Source organism: Trichechus manatus, unplaced genomic scaffold, assembly GCF_000243295.1.
Source record: "Trichechus manatus latirostris isolate Lorelei unplaced genomic scaffold, TriManLat1.0 scaffold00086, whole genome shotgun sequence".
Lineage (NCBI taxonomy): Eukaryota > Metazoa > Chordata > Mammalia > Sirenia > Trichechidae > Trichechus > Trichechus manatus.
The window spans coordinates 8,573,124-8,589,624 of NW_004444022.1; the positions used below are offsets into that span (position 1 = coordinate 8,573,124).

Here is a 16,501-nt window from a genome sequence, read left to right on the forward strand (position 1 = left end):
AGGGATAAGCTTAAGTGATGCTTTAGACAGGCTAACCTTGAGGTCCTCGTGGGCCATCCTGATGGAGAAGTTCATCTGGCTGTTGAAATCAGTTGGAAGGTGGAAGAGAAGTTGGGTGTAAATTTAAAATGGAGTTTCCTAAGTTGCATAACTTGAAATCTGACTCCGTTACACTCTCTAAGTATCTAGACATTAGAAGGAGGAGTGGAGCATAGTATTTTAAGAGCTGCAAGTCAGGGGATATATTAAAAAAGAAAAAAAAAAACAACCAAACCCATTGCTGTCAGAGTCATTTCTGACTCGACCCTATGGGACAGAGTAGAACTGCCCCACAGAGTTTCCAAGGACCACCTGGTGGATTCAAACTGCTGACCTTTTGGTTAGCAGCCATAGCGCTTAACCCCTGCACCATCAGAGCTCCAGCGGATATATAGGCATGGGGAAAATTAATATGGGTTGGGGCCTTGAAAGGCAGGTCATGGCATGGGGGAAATATCCAAGTTAGGAAAGCATTGCCAAGATGCTGTAAACAAAGTGTGAACTTCTAAGTGGGTATTATTCACAAACTTGGGATATACTACACTGCTTAATAATTTAGGTTGCTGGGGAGGGGCCTCCTCTCACTGCATGGGAGGTTTACGTAAGACAGTCTACAAGGTCTCTTCTACACCTGAATTTCATTATTAAAACTTCCTTTCTCTCTCTCTCTCAGACACACGCACACACACACACACACACACAAATCTTGATTTAAGAATTTTTTTTTCTACCAGGAACACATCACCAATTTGCTTTACAGAATTTTAACTTTGACTTGGGACAAGAAGATTGATAGAAAGTTGGCTATGGTAACTATAAGTTTCTTAAAGGTGTTTAAATAGAGTTTAAAGAGTTAACTTAAAAATGGATTCTGTGTTCCTGTCATGGTTCTCAAGCCCCCTCTCGTCTTGGCCTCTGCCCTTTGGAATCTGCTGTTCGGTCCAACTCCCCAACTCCAGTTCTAGTCTATAATAATTGTGAAGCTCAGAAGGACCCCAATTATGAAAGATTTCTGTATGCCTGCTATTCTGCCTTTTACAAAAAAGACAAAACCACAGTTTTAGAAAACTTTGTAAGAAAGGTTAATCATCAAAAACAAGGTTACTTAGAGAAGTCAATTGAATAGGAAAGCTCATTTCCACCAGCACTCCTGCTCTTTGAGGTTAGATTGGCTAAGGGGGCTTAAATTTGCTTGTCATCCAGAATCTGGGACATTAATTGCTGCTTCCTAACATTGGTATTACTGCTCTTTTAACATCCTGACTAGGCCATGTGAGGAGTCAGCCCAGATCATCGGGGCTGTGGGAATAAAGCTGACCTGCAATAATAGCAGATATCCATGGTTTTCAAGCCTGGGCAAGTATCAGGATTTCTTGGGGGCTCAGGGAGAACACAGATTCCTGTGCTGCTCCCCAGACTACTGAATCCAAAGGCTTAGGCACGGGAACCAACAATCTATTTTTGGTAGCTCCCTAGATGATTCTGTTAGTTAACTACCAAGGTTTGGGAATTACTAGGCTAGATAATCAACGAGGACAGTCTACTCTGGGATCGTTGAGAGTCCTGTGAGTTCTATACCTATAATATATCCCTAAGATCAATTTCTCTCTATCTCTATTACAATACCCTAGTACAAGCTGCCAACATCTATTGCAACTCCCCTAACTAACTTCCTCACCTCCATTCTTGGCAACTCCCCACCACCACCTGAATCCAATGTCCACCCTAAAGCCAAAATGATCTTTTAGAAATTCTTTCTTGCTTAAAACTTTTCAGTGGCATCCCATTGCACAGAAGACAAAACTTTTTACCACATCTATGCTTTCTAGAAAGACCTGACCTTTGCTTACGTCTCCAACTTTAGTTAAAGTCACATAACCCCTTGCTCACCACACTCTAGTCACCCTGGTAGAGCACCTTAATCTCTTTACAACTCAGGGCCTTTGCACTTCCTTTCCCCTCTTAACCCTGCTGACCAGTTTGGCATCCTTATGAAATTAGATTGTGCTGCACTTAATTGTACATCATTAAGAAAATAGAGAAGGAAAATAACAACACCAACAACTAAGAGGTTGAAGCTTATATTCTTCTCTAACAAGAAGCATTTCTTGGCAGAAGGTAGAAAAGGAGAGCTATATTATTCCTCTCTGCATAGCAGGCTCTGCAGACATACTACCTAACTTAAAATCATACTCTGCCTTCGGCTAGCTATTTAATCTTCCCAGGTTTCACTCTCCTGATGGGTATGATGGGGCTCATAATAGTTATCTCTCCCACAGAGGTGATATGTAAGGGCTAAATGATGTATATATAAAGCGCTTAAACTGCACGTGGTACTTAACAAGTCCTTATTAAAAAGCTAGCTCTTTTGTTATTGTTGATTATCAGTAAGTCAATCACTGAGCAACAACCTAGTCAGCATCCTTAGAATCCTTGATCGTGGCTTGGGGCAAAATGACTTTCTACTTTTCCTGCTCACTAATAATACTATAACACCAAAAAAACTTAAGCCTGTTGCCATCGTGTCGATTCCGACTCATAGTGACGCTGTAGGACAGAGTAGAGCTGTCCCATAGCATTTCTAAGGAGTGCCTGCTGGATTCGAACTGCCAACCTTTTGATTAGCAGCCGAGCTCTTAACCACTACACCACAAGGGTTTCCAAATAATACTATAGTATTTAAAAAATAAAAATGTTGTTGAACAATAATATAATGAGATATTAATATAGATGAGGTACCATCTATATTGTCTAAGTATTTCTTATACAATGGATTGTCCTAGTTCTATTAGAGGACCAAGTCCTCTGTTTATGTAAATATACAATGTGTATAAGTATAGGCATCTAGTATGTTTAGAAACTCAGGAGAAAAGATTCAAGACCTCTAACAGTTGTCCTTATTATAAAGTCTTTATTTCTTGATATTTCACAAAATCGACTCTGAAAACATTAAATAGACTTATTCTCTCTTGTACACAACTTGCTCATAGTTTATCATTATTAACAAATTTCATTGATCAATTATACATCTATAAAAATACAAAAATATTTATTGAGCTGTAGAGTAGATGATGCTAGTTTCTTTAATTAATATCTATTCTTCCTCATTCTCCTATCTTTTATCCCTACCCATCCTCTTCCTTTCTCCTCATCCCTTCCTCCCTTTATAGACTTGTTTGAAAATTTCCCTGGAATATAGAGTCAGGAGTATAATTGCTTTGTACATTCTATATATCAATCCCCTATTGATTTTAAACATTATAGATATCTCCTCCTGTTTTGTCAGCTGCCTGTTAACTTTCTCTATGCTGTGTCCTTTATTGAATAGAATTCTTAATTTTGATACAGTAAAATTAATCAAGAAGGTTTTGATTCCAGGCAAGATGGAGTAAGCATATGGAATGCAAGTAACAACTCTGAACAGAATGCATTGAGCAGTTGAGTGCCTAATTTAAAAAAAAAAGAAAAAGAAAAATCAACCCTCTCCATAGAATTTAAATAAGACCCAGAGTCACATAACAGAATATTCAGAATGTCCAGGATACAATCCAAAATTACTCAACATTTGAAGAACCAGGAAAAGCTTAACATCTCACAATGGAAAAGAAAATCAACAGGCATCAACCCTGAGATGACACAGATGTTGGAATTATCGGACGAACACTTTAAAGCAACTATTATAACCATGCTCTAGTAATAAGGGTGAACACTTTTGAAACAAATGGAAAAATAGAAAGTATCAGCAGAGAAACAAAAGGGACCAAATTGAAATTTTAGAATGAAAAATACAATAAAATAATAGAAATTTTTAAAAGTTACTGAATGGGTTCAATAAGAAGAACGGAGATGACAGAGGAAAGAGTCATTAACTCCAGTCTGAATAACAGAGAGAAGAAAGATTGAAGAAAAAATGACCAGAATCTTAGGAAACAATGGGACAAGAAGCTTAGTGAACCCCAAACAGGATAAACTCAAAGAAATCCACATTTAGACACATCATAATTAAACTGCTGGAAATAACAAAGAAAATTAAGAAATATTTAGAGCTGTATTACCGTACAATGCAAAATGCATGTCTCAGCTAAAGCAGATTTTAGAGGGAAATGTATAGCTTTTAGTACACTCACCAAGAAATATGAGAGGTTAAAAAGCAAATGAGCTAAGTATGCAACTTAAAAAAAAGTAAAAAGAGCATCCGACCAAACCCAAAGAAATAAGAAGAAATTAATAATGTTAAGGATAGAAATCAATGACATAAAGAAGAATATCAATAAAAGTAAAAAACAAACAATAGATAAGACTAACAAAAAATAATCGCTGGTTCTTTGAAAACATATATAGATCTCTGGCAAGAAAGATCAAGAAGAAAATATGAATACAAATAAACAAAATGAAAAAAAGATAAATACCTACAAACAAAACAGATTTTTAAAACTTTTATTTAAACAAAATATATATTAATAAATTTTAATTTCTAGATGAAATGACAGTTTCCTAGGAAAATAGAAAACACCAAAATTGACATAAGAAGTTACAGCAAATCTCAAAGAACAGTAATGAAAGTTAAAATAAAAAGAAGTCCCAGGTGTTTTTCAGTAAGTTCCATCTTTAAAGGAACAGTTGTTCAAAAAAATTACAGAAGGAATAGAAGCTACTCAGTTTTTGTGTTTGTTTTGAGAATGGTATAATCTTGTTCCCCATACCAAAAAGGGCAATAGAAGACAATTAAAGACCCATGTCATTTATGAAACTAGATTTTAAAAATCATGAATAAAATATCACTTAGCTGAATCTCAGGAGCCCTAGTGGCACAGTGGTTAAGTGCTCAGCTGCTAACCGAAAGGTCGGCGGTTCGAACCCATCAGCCACTCCGAGTGAGAAAGATGTGGCATTGTGCTCTCGTAAAGAGTACAGCCTTGGAAACCCTATGGGGCACTTCTACTTTGTCCTATAGAGTCGCTATGCATCCTGATTCCACTCCACAGCAATGGGTTTGGTGGTTTTGGTAGCTGATTCTAACAGTGTATAAAAATATCATTGATTAAGATTTATCCTAGGAATGTATAGATGATTCAAAATTTAAAACATCTATTGTAATTTGCTACATTAATAGGTCAAAGAAGAAAAATCATATAGCCATCTCAATTGGTAAGGTAAAAAAGCATTTGATAAGGTTCAATATCTATTCATGTTAAAAACTCTAAGCAAACTAAGAATGGAAGAAAAGTTCCTTAACTTAGTAAAAGTTATATAACAAAACCTGCAGCAAACATACTTAATAGAGAAAAATCTAGATGTGTTCCCTCTAAGATAGGAAATAAGACAAAGATAGCCACTTTCACCACGACTATTTAACATAGAACTGAGGGTCCTGGATCATGTAACAAAGAATAAGAAATGCTATATTAATATTTGAAGAATACAGAGAGTCCTACCTGCTTCCGTAAAGATTTATAGCCTTGGAAACTGTATGGGGTCGCTGAGTCAGAATCAACTCGATGGCAGTGGATTTGGTTTTGGTTTTATATTAATATTTGAAGAAAATATAGAGTCCTGGACAGAGCAAGAGAAAAATGTAGAACAGAATTCAAATTCACGTAAAAAAAACAGACTTACTGGTCTGACAGAGACTGGAGGAACCCCTAAAACTATGGACCTCAGACACTCTGCTAACCCAGAACTGAAACCATTCCCGAAGCCCACTTTTCAGACAAAGATTAGCCAGGCCTATAAAACAAAAAATAACACACGTAAGGAACGTGCTTCTTAGTTCTATCAAATATACCAGATGGGCAACTCCTGCCCAAAAGCAGGACGAGAAGGCAGGAAGGGGCAGGAACTGGACTAATGGACACAGGGAACCCAGGGTGGAAAGAGGGAGCATGCTGTCACATTGTGGGGATTGCAGCCAATGTCACAAAACAGTCTGTGTATAAATTTTTTAATGAAAATTAACTTGAGCTGTAAACTTTGACCTAGAGCACAGTAGGAGCCCTGGTGGCATAGTGGTTAAGAGCTTGGCTACTAACCAAAAGGTTGGCAGTTCAAGCCCACCAGTCACTCCTTGGAAACTCTGTGGGGCAGTTCTACTCTGTCCTGTAGGGTCACCATGAGTCAGAACCAACTCGACAGCACCTAACAACAACAGAGCACAATAAATTAAAAAAAAAAAAAAAAAATTGAAGAAAAGATATAAAACTGTCATTATCTGCACATTATATGATCATCCACTTAGAAAAGCCAACAGAATGAACAAATTCTTCTATTCTTTATTAACTGAGTCCCAGTTTTGTTTGCAATGGCATTGTGTTCAATTTAAAACATTCACCTTTTTATAGATCCCTGTACCTAGAGATGGCCATATGACCAGGTTCCATGGATGAGACGTAAGCTGAAATCATGTGAATTTTATATACATCACATTATCTACATTTTAAGGCACACTATCCTAAACACACTCTCCAAATTTGGCAAAAATATGTCCAGCATGTTTCATGCAATGCAGTAACAGAAATATAAATCAACATATAGATTTCTTCATATATGGTGCTTTCAATATTTACTTCAGACATGAATGTCTTGTCTTTCCTAGTAAGTAGCTTTTGTCTCCTCTACACATGGTCTTAGCCCCAGAGACAGAGTAATTTGAACATTCATGATGTAAAGTCCAGGAAGACAGAGATTTATTCAGACTTTTTTACTACTGTATGCTTAGTGCCTGGCATGCAGTAGGCACTATATAAGTACTTGCTGGATTATGATTAGTAGAAATACATGGCAACCCTATCCTTGTACTTAATGTGTGCTGTACAGCAAGGAGCCCCCTTCCCCCCCGCCCTGCCCCCATGTACACATTGGCTGGCATGTCTAATCTTCTCCAACATCAGTTTAGGTAGTCTTGGTTCCACACATGATGGATTTGTGCCAGAGCATATTGTTGTTAGGTGCCCTCAAGTTGGTTCCAACTCATAGCGACCCTATGTACAACAGAATGAAACACTGCACGGTCCTGCATCATCCTCACAATCGTTGTTATACTTGAGCCCATTGTTGCAGCCACTGCATCAATCCATCTCTTTTGAGGGTCTTTCTCTTTTTCACTGACTCTCTACCAAGCATGATATCCTTCTCTAGGGACTGATCCCTCCTGATAACATGTCCCAAGTATGTGAGATGTAGTCTCACCATCCTTGCTTCTAAGGGACATTCTGGTTGTACTTCTTCCAAGGCAGATTTGTTTGTTCTTTTGGCAGTACATGCTATATTCAATACTTTTCGCCAACACTACAATTCAAAGGTGTTAATTCTTCAGTCTTCCTTTTTCATCATTCAGCTTTCGTGTGCGTGAGGCGATTGTAAACCCATGGCTTGGGTGAGGCACACTTTAGTCTTCAAGGTGACATCTTTGCTTTAAACAGGTCTTTTGCAGATTTGCCCAATGCAATGCACATTACAACACATCAAATAGTATTGATCCAAACATATCAGACCAGTCTTCACTAACAGATGGAGGAGTGCTGTTCCAAAGACCAGATGTTTTTCTACTTCAGCTACTTTCCTCTCTTCCAAGGCTCCACTGCAAGCAACTTATTGCAACAGAGCAACAGAGAAAACTTGAAACAAGAAGAAAATAATAGTGATAACGGCAGAAATCACTGAGAGAGTAAGAACAGTAAAGACACAATCGAGAAGATTGACACTTCATCTCCCTTTTCTTCTTACACTATTTTAACTTCTCTTCTCTCCTAATTATTCCCTATAGATTATGAACATATTGGGAAAGGATGAGAATTTTCTTTCTTTTATAAATCTCACATCTTCATAATACCAGGGTAGTCAGTGTGTTGAGTACAAAAATTCAAAATATGGCGAATCAGTAATCATTTAGTGGAAGGACCTGATTTTCAGTGGAATCTAGCTGCTACATTAATGCCAAGTGTTCTCTGAGGAGTTAGATGGTGTTTGCTGACTTGAGTGTCATATTCATGCAGGTTGTTTTAAGCTGCACCTTTGGGCTAAACACTCTGAACACAGTGTTGATACAGTAAGTACTTTCCAGCATTAAGTAGGAGAAATATTTTTGTGGCAACATCATGAAAACTGCCACATATAATATGTGTTATTAAGTTTTAAACAAGATTCAGTTCTAACCAGAGGTTTTTTAAAAAAATTAATCTATTGGTATCACAGGTTTATTTAATTCACAAATGTGATTTATTTGGGATTCCTTTAAATTAGTTAACTCCTCTATGTCATTTAAATATTTACCAAACATTCACATATATTTGAGGGAGAGGATTGGAATGTGGCAGGAAAATTTTAAAAAATTTTAGGAATCATAGCCAAATTTAATCAGAAATAAAACCAAAGCATTTTAAGTATTGATTTCTAGGTTATGGTATTCAGTTTCAAAAACTCTGACTTAAATGTAACTTTACATGAAGTTGTAAAATGCGTCAGATTAGTTACATTTGGTTCATAAAAACTCATTTAATTTCTTTTTGGAAAATAAGAGATTCAGATATTTGAAAAAAATGCTGTAACTTTGTTTTTCATTTTTCTTTATTTGCATAGATAATTATCACCTATATCTAACATGTAAATCATGAGAGTCAAACAGCTTCTCAATTTTACCACATTAAAACCACAAATTATAGCATTTATCTGAAGTGCAAAGAAAGACAAATAAGGTAGCTAATATTTGTCAGGTAGGTCTTTATGCTCATTTTTGAAAGTTGTGGGTATTTCAGGAATAGCAGGAATCAGTGTTTCCTGTGGAATAAGATTTCTATTGAGCACTGAACAGCTAATAAAATTTCCAACACAAGGGGGCCCCAAACTTGAGCTGGTAGTGAGAATTCTGAACAAAGGAAGGTCTGGGTTTTTTTTTTTTTTCCTTCAAGAGAAGTTTGGTCCTGATCTCAACCAGTCTCTCAGTTATGCTTAGATAATCTGAGAATAATTTTCTAATTTTGAATTTTTCCATATTGAGTTGCTTATATTTCATCAGTTCTGCTTTAGTGGAATCTTCATGGGAATTTTTATTCAGGAGAGCTCAAATTCTAGATCTTGAGATCTAGGTGTATATGTCTTCTTATGGAAGAATCAGTTTTCTCTCAACTGTTCGGCTTGCATCATATTTTAGCACATTAATCTGACTACCCATTTCATTCTAATAGGTTTTTAACTCTCCCTGGAAACTAAGATTTCCTTTTTTCATGTTTATCTAACTTCTTTCTTGTCATTTTTTCAAGAGTTTCTTAATTCTAGTAATCATTTTCACTAATTTACCACTTTTCTTCATTCTTGATACAGTCGATATGCTAGCTTATGTGTTCTTTTTTATTCTTAGATGAACTTGCATCTACAATTTTGCCTCTTGTTTTTGGTCTGTGACTTTTAATCTGACATGTTCAGTTGCAAGGAGCTTATCTGGTTTTGATGCAGGAGGAAAAAGAAGAAAAAATGATTTCTGCATACTTTTGGTTTTGGAGTTCTCATTCTCACTTCTCTCCTCTCTTCCTCCCTTAGGGCTGGGCTTCCCTTAGATATACATAATCAGCTCATTAGATAAACACTTGACTTTTAGCTACCTAGTCCTGTAAGTATGACGTTGACACGTGTGCAAATTGAAGGTTCTAGAACTCTTGCCTGGTAATGAACTACTTTTCAATTAGACAAGTAAGAGTGAGTATTTATCAATTTCACATGAAGAATACGGTTTAGTTTTATGAGTTGATTTGCTTAACTGGCAAAGCTATAATATCCATTGCATTTTCATTTACACAGCCAAAAAGATAAGTGTTTTTAGAAATTCTTTTTAACTCCTCAGAGAACAGATTTTTCATATAACTGAGTACATAACAGTCACATCCAGTGAGGTTTTCTGTAACTCCCTGAAATCATTTTGCTGAAGTTTCACACGAAACATATGCGGTGCCTAAAATGAACAATTTAACACAATTTCATAACATTAGATAACACAATCCATACACTAATTATTCAACTCTTCAATCCATAGAGGAAATTTTGAGGAAAATTTAGAAAGTATTATCTGCAAAAATAAAAAGCTATCACTTTAAAGAGGATTGGAGTATGTTTTGTCTATTTCTGGGCTAGACATATTCACTTACCCGATAATCCTAGTGTGAGCATTTTATATTTTAGACATTTTGATAACACTGTTATGTAAAACTAGAATCCTATGAAGAAAATAGGTTTAAGTAAGATAATTACTGAGTGGCATTCAGGGATTGCAGGTCATATATGTAATTTTTCCAGCTCTGTGTGTAAAATCTGGCCACACGCCACTCCACAGGACAAGAAAAACGTGCTGGGACCCCAATGCCAGTGTGCACACTCTCAGGCCTCGGGGACTGGCAAGGGTGATTGTTTAGGGGATGGAGCTTTAACGTGTCAACTGGGGTAACCACTTGTTTGTATGGACTCAGCACAGTTCATAGTATTGTACAGATAATGAATGAATTTCATATCTTTTGAAAATTAATTTAAGAATTAATAAAAACTAAGTTTTCCAGTTTGAAGGAGTTCCAAACTTATAGGGGAGACAAGATACCTTAATGTAAAATGATAAACCAGTAATTCAAGGCAATATACCAGTTGCCGTTAAGTTGACCCCAGTTCATGGTGACACCATGTGTATCTGAGTAGAACTATCTTCCATAGGGTTTTCAATGGCTGATTTTTGGGAAGTAGATAGCCAGGCCTTCCCTCCGAGGTGCCTCTGGGTGGACTCAAACCTCCAACCTTTTGTTTAGCAGTCTAATGTGTTAATTGTGATATCACCCCGGGATAATAGCTAGTACCTGTCAAGTGTTTCCTGTGTTCCAAACACATTGCATGCATTTTCTTATTTAATCCTCACAATTTGTGAGTTTGGTGCTGTTATTGTTCCTATTTTAGAATTAGGAAATTGAAGCTTAGTTCAACAAAAGTCATATAGCCACTCAGTAGCAGACCCAGAGTTGGAACCAAGATCTAATCATCATACTTTGCAACTTCTTAGCCTCTATAACATGCTTCCTTTGCAGCCTAGTAGAGAAAGATGGTGAGCTGGAGAGACAGGGAAGGTAAAGGGACAGGACACAAAGACTGATTCTGAGAAAAGTACTGACGATATCAGGAAAGTTAGAAGAGTCTTTGCAGAGGTGAATTAAAGAACCCATTAAAAACCCACTGCCATCGAGTTGATTCCGACTCATAGCGACCTTATAGGACAGAGTAGAACTGCTCCATAGGGTTTCCAAGGAGCGGCTGGTGGATTCGAACTGCCAGCCTTTTTCGTTAGCAGCCAAGCTCTTAACCACTGTGCCACCCGGGCTCCAGAATGTATGAACTGAAGAAAGCACCATTAAAAAAAAATCAAATATCTCTATTTGAATAGTTATTTTCTTTATAGGATCCATTACAAATGTACAATAAAGCCATAAGGAAAAAGTCCTTTCAATGAAAAAAATTGGGGCTCCTTGAAGAAGTAAAGTAAAAATGCTTTAAATATAAAAACATACTTCCTTACCTGACACTGGGTAGTTTTATTTCTGAAAGCAGAAAAGTGATTGCAGTGCCACACCTCCCCAGCCCCGCCCCCCAGGTCAGCAGGTAATAGCAAGTGTAATGAAATCACTCCCTTTCTCTCTCTTTTTAAATTGTTTTGTAGTGGTAAAAATATACATAACAAAACATTTGCCGATTTGCCAATTCAACAGCTTTTACATGTATAATTCAGTGATATTAATTACATTCATCATGTTGTGCAACTATCACCACTATCCATTTCCCAATTATTCTACCACCATTAACAGAAACTCAGTGCCCCCTAAGCAAAGACTTCTCCTTTCCCCCTCCCTCCCACCCCTGGTAACCACTAATAAGCATTTATCTCCATACATTTGTCTGTTTCGTTTAACTGAGATCATACAATGTTTACCCTTTTGTGACTGACTTATTTCACTCAGCATAATGTTTTCAAGGTTCATCCATATTGTAGCATGTTTCAGGACTTCATTTCTCTTTATAGCAGAGTAATATTACTTCTTGCCCTTAACAAGCATTTTTTTTAAGTGAAAACATTCATTTTTTAGAGTCTTAAACTGATGCAATTGGTCACTGGTTTCTCTTTATTCCTTACTGTTAAATTATGAAATGCAAACCTTGCAATATCACATTTAACATTAAATTTTCCTTGACAGGTACCACCAAGAGAGCTACACAATGCTCAAGGACTCAACTTTGTATACTTCTTCGGACCTGAAGAAGCTACCCCTTCATGGCCAAAGTGCCTTTCGGCCCTTACCTACCCCCTCCAGGAGGAGCTGTCAATCCACACCAGGCCTAGGCAAGGCAGTCACCATGCCATCTAGCACAACAAACTCAAAAGAACCACGAGGACTTGCTGATCACAAAGACTCTCTAAGTGAAAGCCCTCTCAAGTACGATAGGAATGGAAATGAGTTTTACTTAGGAAATTCCTTCCAAGCCTCTCTTTTACAAAGCAACCCAGACCTTGAGAAAAAGGAGTCTGAACTTCATTTGTACGTTGTTTCCACAACCTCGTCAATATTTCTGCACTTGAAAAGTTCATGGAACAACTGTATTATAGTAAGTGTCCTCATAAGTTAACCTTGCCTTGAGTATTCATTTTTAGTGCAGTTGTGCCTTCCCTGCTCATCTGCTTATTTTGGAAATTTAGCCTTGGAATTTAATAATATTGTGAAAGACAAAATGCACTGGACAATTGAAGAGATGACTTTATTCAGGCTATTGCAATAGGGAGAGTGCTTATTAATAAGAATGTCTCAAAGAAAAGGAAGAGGCCTACAATTTCATAGAGGCAGGTAAACAAGAGAGTCATCAGCCTGTCTCATGTGAGTCATGAGGAAAGATGGAGACAAGTCTTACTTGAGAATATTTGAGAGCAAGTTGGTCTTTGCAGTTAGCTCAGAGGATTTCTCAACCATCCCTACTTTCTGAGAGCACAGGGCTCAGATAAAGTTATCACTGTCAGTAAGTTCCTGTATTTCTTAATAGCACTACAAAAAGTAGGGCTATGGGAGCCATTGTCATAAGATAATTTCATCTAGAAATCTCCTAGTCTGAGACCCTTATTTTATAATTGAAGATACAGAGGCACAAATGTTTTAAGTAACTTACTCAAAATTATACGAGTTTAGGAGTAGACTCAGAACTCCCAATTAGAGATCTTTCTACTACAACAGAATCAGTTTTAAAAAGTAATTTATTGAAAGAATAATATGATCCTTTTCAATTATCTTCAGTGATATATACTTTATATTACTGATCTTCCAACATAATGATATTAAGAAATATGAAAGGCTGTTTCACTCAGAAGAGGCTAGGAAGCAAGGGGCTTTAGAAAATGGCTAAAATTGTGAAAGATTACAAGACAATTCCAGTTTTTTTCTCATAATTCAGAAGATGTCAGATATTTAAATTTCCTCTCCACATTTTTAATCCACTTTTTTTCTCCAAATTAAGAATACCAATGAATCATAAATAGAGGAAAAACCCTAATATGAGGAAGGTATCATATGTTCTAACAAAAAAAAACAAAACTTAATTGATTTTTAAATATCTATGTATTTCAAAATAACAGTGGATTTTATAAGAATTTTGAAAGTGTTTATGCTTCCCTGAATTGACTAACTCCCAGTTTTAGTACTGCTTTTTAATTCTGCAGCAGAGGCATGTCACATTGGCCAGACCAAACCCGTAAGGCTATCTATATACAGGCCTTCGGATAATAAATGCAATAACAATAACTAACATATGGTTATTATCCAGTAGCATTTGTTCTGATGCTTTACCTGTATTAACTAATTTAACCTGCACAACCCTATGAGGTAGGACGGTTATTCCCATGTTATAGATAAGGAAATTGAGGCACAGAGAAATTAAATCATCTGTGCAAGTTCACAAAGATGGAGCTGGGATTTGAACTCAGTCTGATTTTTTTTTCTATGACAGTGGAATAAATATGGGCAGAGGGGAATTATCTTCATGAGCTAGTTAGATACTATAATAAAAGTAATGTTCTACCCCTTGAAAGACAGAAAATGAGCAGATAAATACTTCACATATAAGTGATGAATCGGGTAAGCATTCATTCGAGTAAGAATAAGACATTAATTCAATATAAACATTTTAAAATTTGTGAGTTTTTTGTGACAGTTTCTTTGCTCAGGTTGGTCACTCTTGGTTACTCTTGGTGATATTTTCACAGCGCTTAGAAAACTGAAAACAAAAACATCTAATCAGACTTATTTTGGGTAACTGATCCTCGTGCTTTGAAATTGAGAATGATTTTTCATGTTAAGGTAGGGAAATGCTCCTGAGAAAAGGAATTGGACCTCTTGATTGAACTCTTTCTATACTTTGGAGTAAAATTAACCTGAACCATACAATTAGAAATTAGCACCCATCCTGATTTTAAGGGTTTCCAAAAAATTGAGTCTCCTTCAGTAACCAATTTTATCTGTAACTTCTACAAAGAAGAAATGTGGCAGGTCTTTTCTTATTATATGTTGTAGAGAGAGCTGCTAGGAAGCTAAATAACTAAGTGCTACCTTCAAATTAAAATTCTAGATTTAAGGTAAGCATAAACATTTGGATGGGGCGGGGGAGGCAGTTTTTGTTTTTGTTTTTTATGTAGAACTTTAATGAAAGTAGTAGGATAAAGCACATACTGCCCCGGGGCCCCCATTCTGATATAAAGGAATGACAGGGGTAAGCTTATGGCAGGTAGTGGTTAAGAGCTCAGCTGCTAACCAAAAGATCAGCAGTTCGAATCCACCGGCTGCACCTTGGAAACCCTATGGGGAAGTTCTACTCTGTCCTATAGGTCGCGATGAGTTGGAATCGACTCAACGGCAATTAACAACAACAAGCTTATGGGGAGTTGTAATTCAGCAACATTTTTTTTAACTGTTGTACTTTACGTGAAAGTTCACAATTCAAGTTAGTTTCTCATACAAAAATTTATACATACATTGTTATGTGACCCTAATTGCTCTCCCTATACTGTGACAGCATACTCCTCCTTTCCACCCTTGATTTCCCGTGTCCATTCAACCAGCTCCTGACCCTCTGTGCCTTCTCATCTCACCCCTGGACAGGAGCTGCCCATTTAGTCTCTTGTATCTACTTGAGCTAAGAAGCACACTCTTCACGAGTATCATTTTATGTTTCATAGTCCAGTCTAATCTTTGTTTAAAGAGTTGGCCTCGGGAATTGTTTTAGTTCTGGGCTAACAGAAAGTCAAGGGGCATGCTATCTGGGGTTCCTCCAGTCTCAGTCAGACAATTAAGTCTGGTCTTTTTACTTGAATTTGATTTCTGCACCCCACTTTTCTCCTGCTCCATCAGGGACTCTCTGTTGTGCTCCCTGTCAGGGCAGTCATTGGTGGTAGCTGGGCACCATCTAGTTCTTCTTGTCTCAGGATGATGCAGTCTCTGGTTTATGTCACCCTTTCTGTCTCTTGGGCTAATACTTGCCTTGTGTTTTTGGTGTTCTTCATTCTTCTTTACTTCAGGTGGGTTGGGACCAATTGATGCATCTTAGATGGCTGCTCGCTAGCTTTTAAGACCTGAGACGCCATTCACCAAAGTGGGATGCAGAACATTTTCTTAATAAACTTTGTTATGCGAATTGACCTAGATGTCCTCTGAAAGCATGGTCCCCAGACCCCCGCCCCTGCTACTCTGTCCCTTGAAGTGTTTGGTTGTATTCAGGAAACTTCTTAGCTTGGTTTAGTCCAGTTGTGCTGACTTCCCCTGTAGTGTGTGCTGTCCTTCCCTTCACCTAAGACAATTCTTGTCTATCTAGTTAGTGAATAACCCTCTCCCTCCCTCCTCACCCTTGTAACCATCAAAGAATGTTTTCTTCTGTGTTTAAACCTTTTCTTGAGTTCTTAAAATAGTGTTCTTATATAATATTTGAAATGACTGAATGTCTTCTTTGGCAGAGTGCCTGTTCATATCCTTTGCCCATTTTTTAATTGGGTTGTCTTTTTGTTGTTGAGGTTTTGTGGTATCTTGTAGATTTTTAGAGATTAGAGGCTGATCGGATTTGTCATAGCCAAAAATTTTTTCCCAGTCCGTAGGTTGTCTTTTGACTCTTTTGGTGAGGTCTTTTGATGAGCATAAGTGTTTGATTTTAAGGAGCTCCCAGTTATCTAGTTTCTCTTCTGGTGTTTGTGCATTGTTTCTTATGGTTCGTATTCTGATTATGCGATGTATTAGGGCTCCTAGTGTTGTCCCTATTTTTTCTTCCATGATCTTTATCATTTTAGATTTTACATTTAAGTCTTTGATCCATTTTGAGTGAGTTTTTATGCATGGTGTGAGGTATGGGTCTTGTTTCAGTTTTTTGCAGATGGATATCCAGTTATGCTAGCACCATTTAAGGAGACTGTCTTTTCCCCAGT

General features: G+C 37.1%; 1 protein-coding gene across 1 annotated transcript in view; it reads left to right on the plus strand.

Moving 5' to 3' along the window:
- CUNH12orf56 (chromosome unknown C12orf56 homolog) overlaps positions 1-16,501 on the plus strand; it is a 105,566-nt gene that overhangs the window by 37,832 nt on the left and 51,233 nt on the right. The window contains exon 5 of the mRNA XM_012557003.2: positions 12,249-12,657. Within this exon, the coding sequence (XP_012412457.2) occupies positions 12,249-12,657 (409 nt within the window). The remainder of the gene's footprint in view (positions 1-12,248; positions 12,658-16,501) is intronic.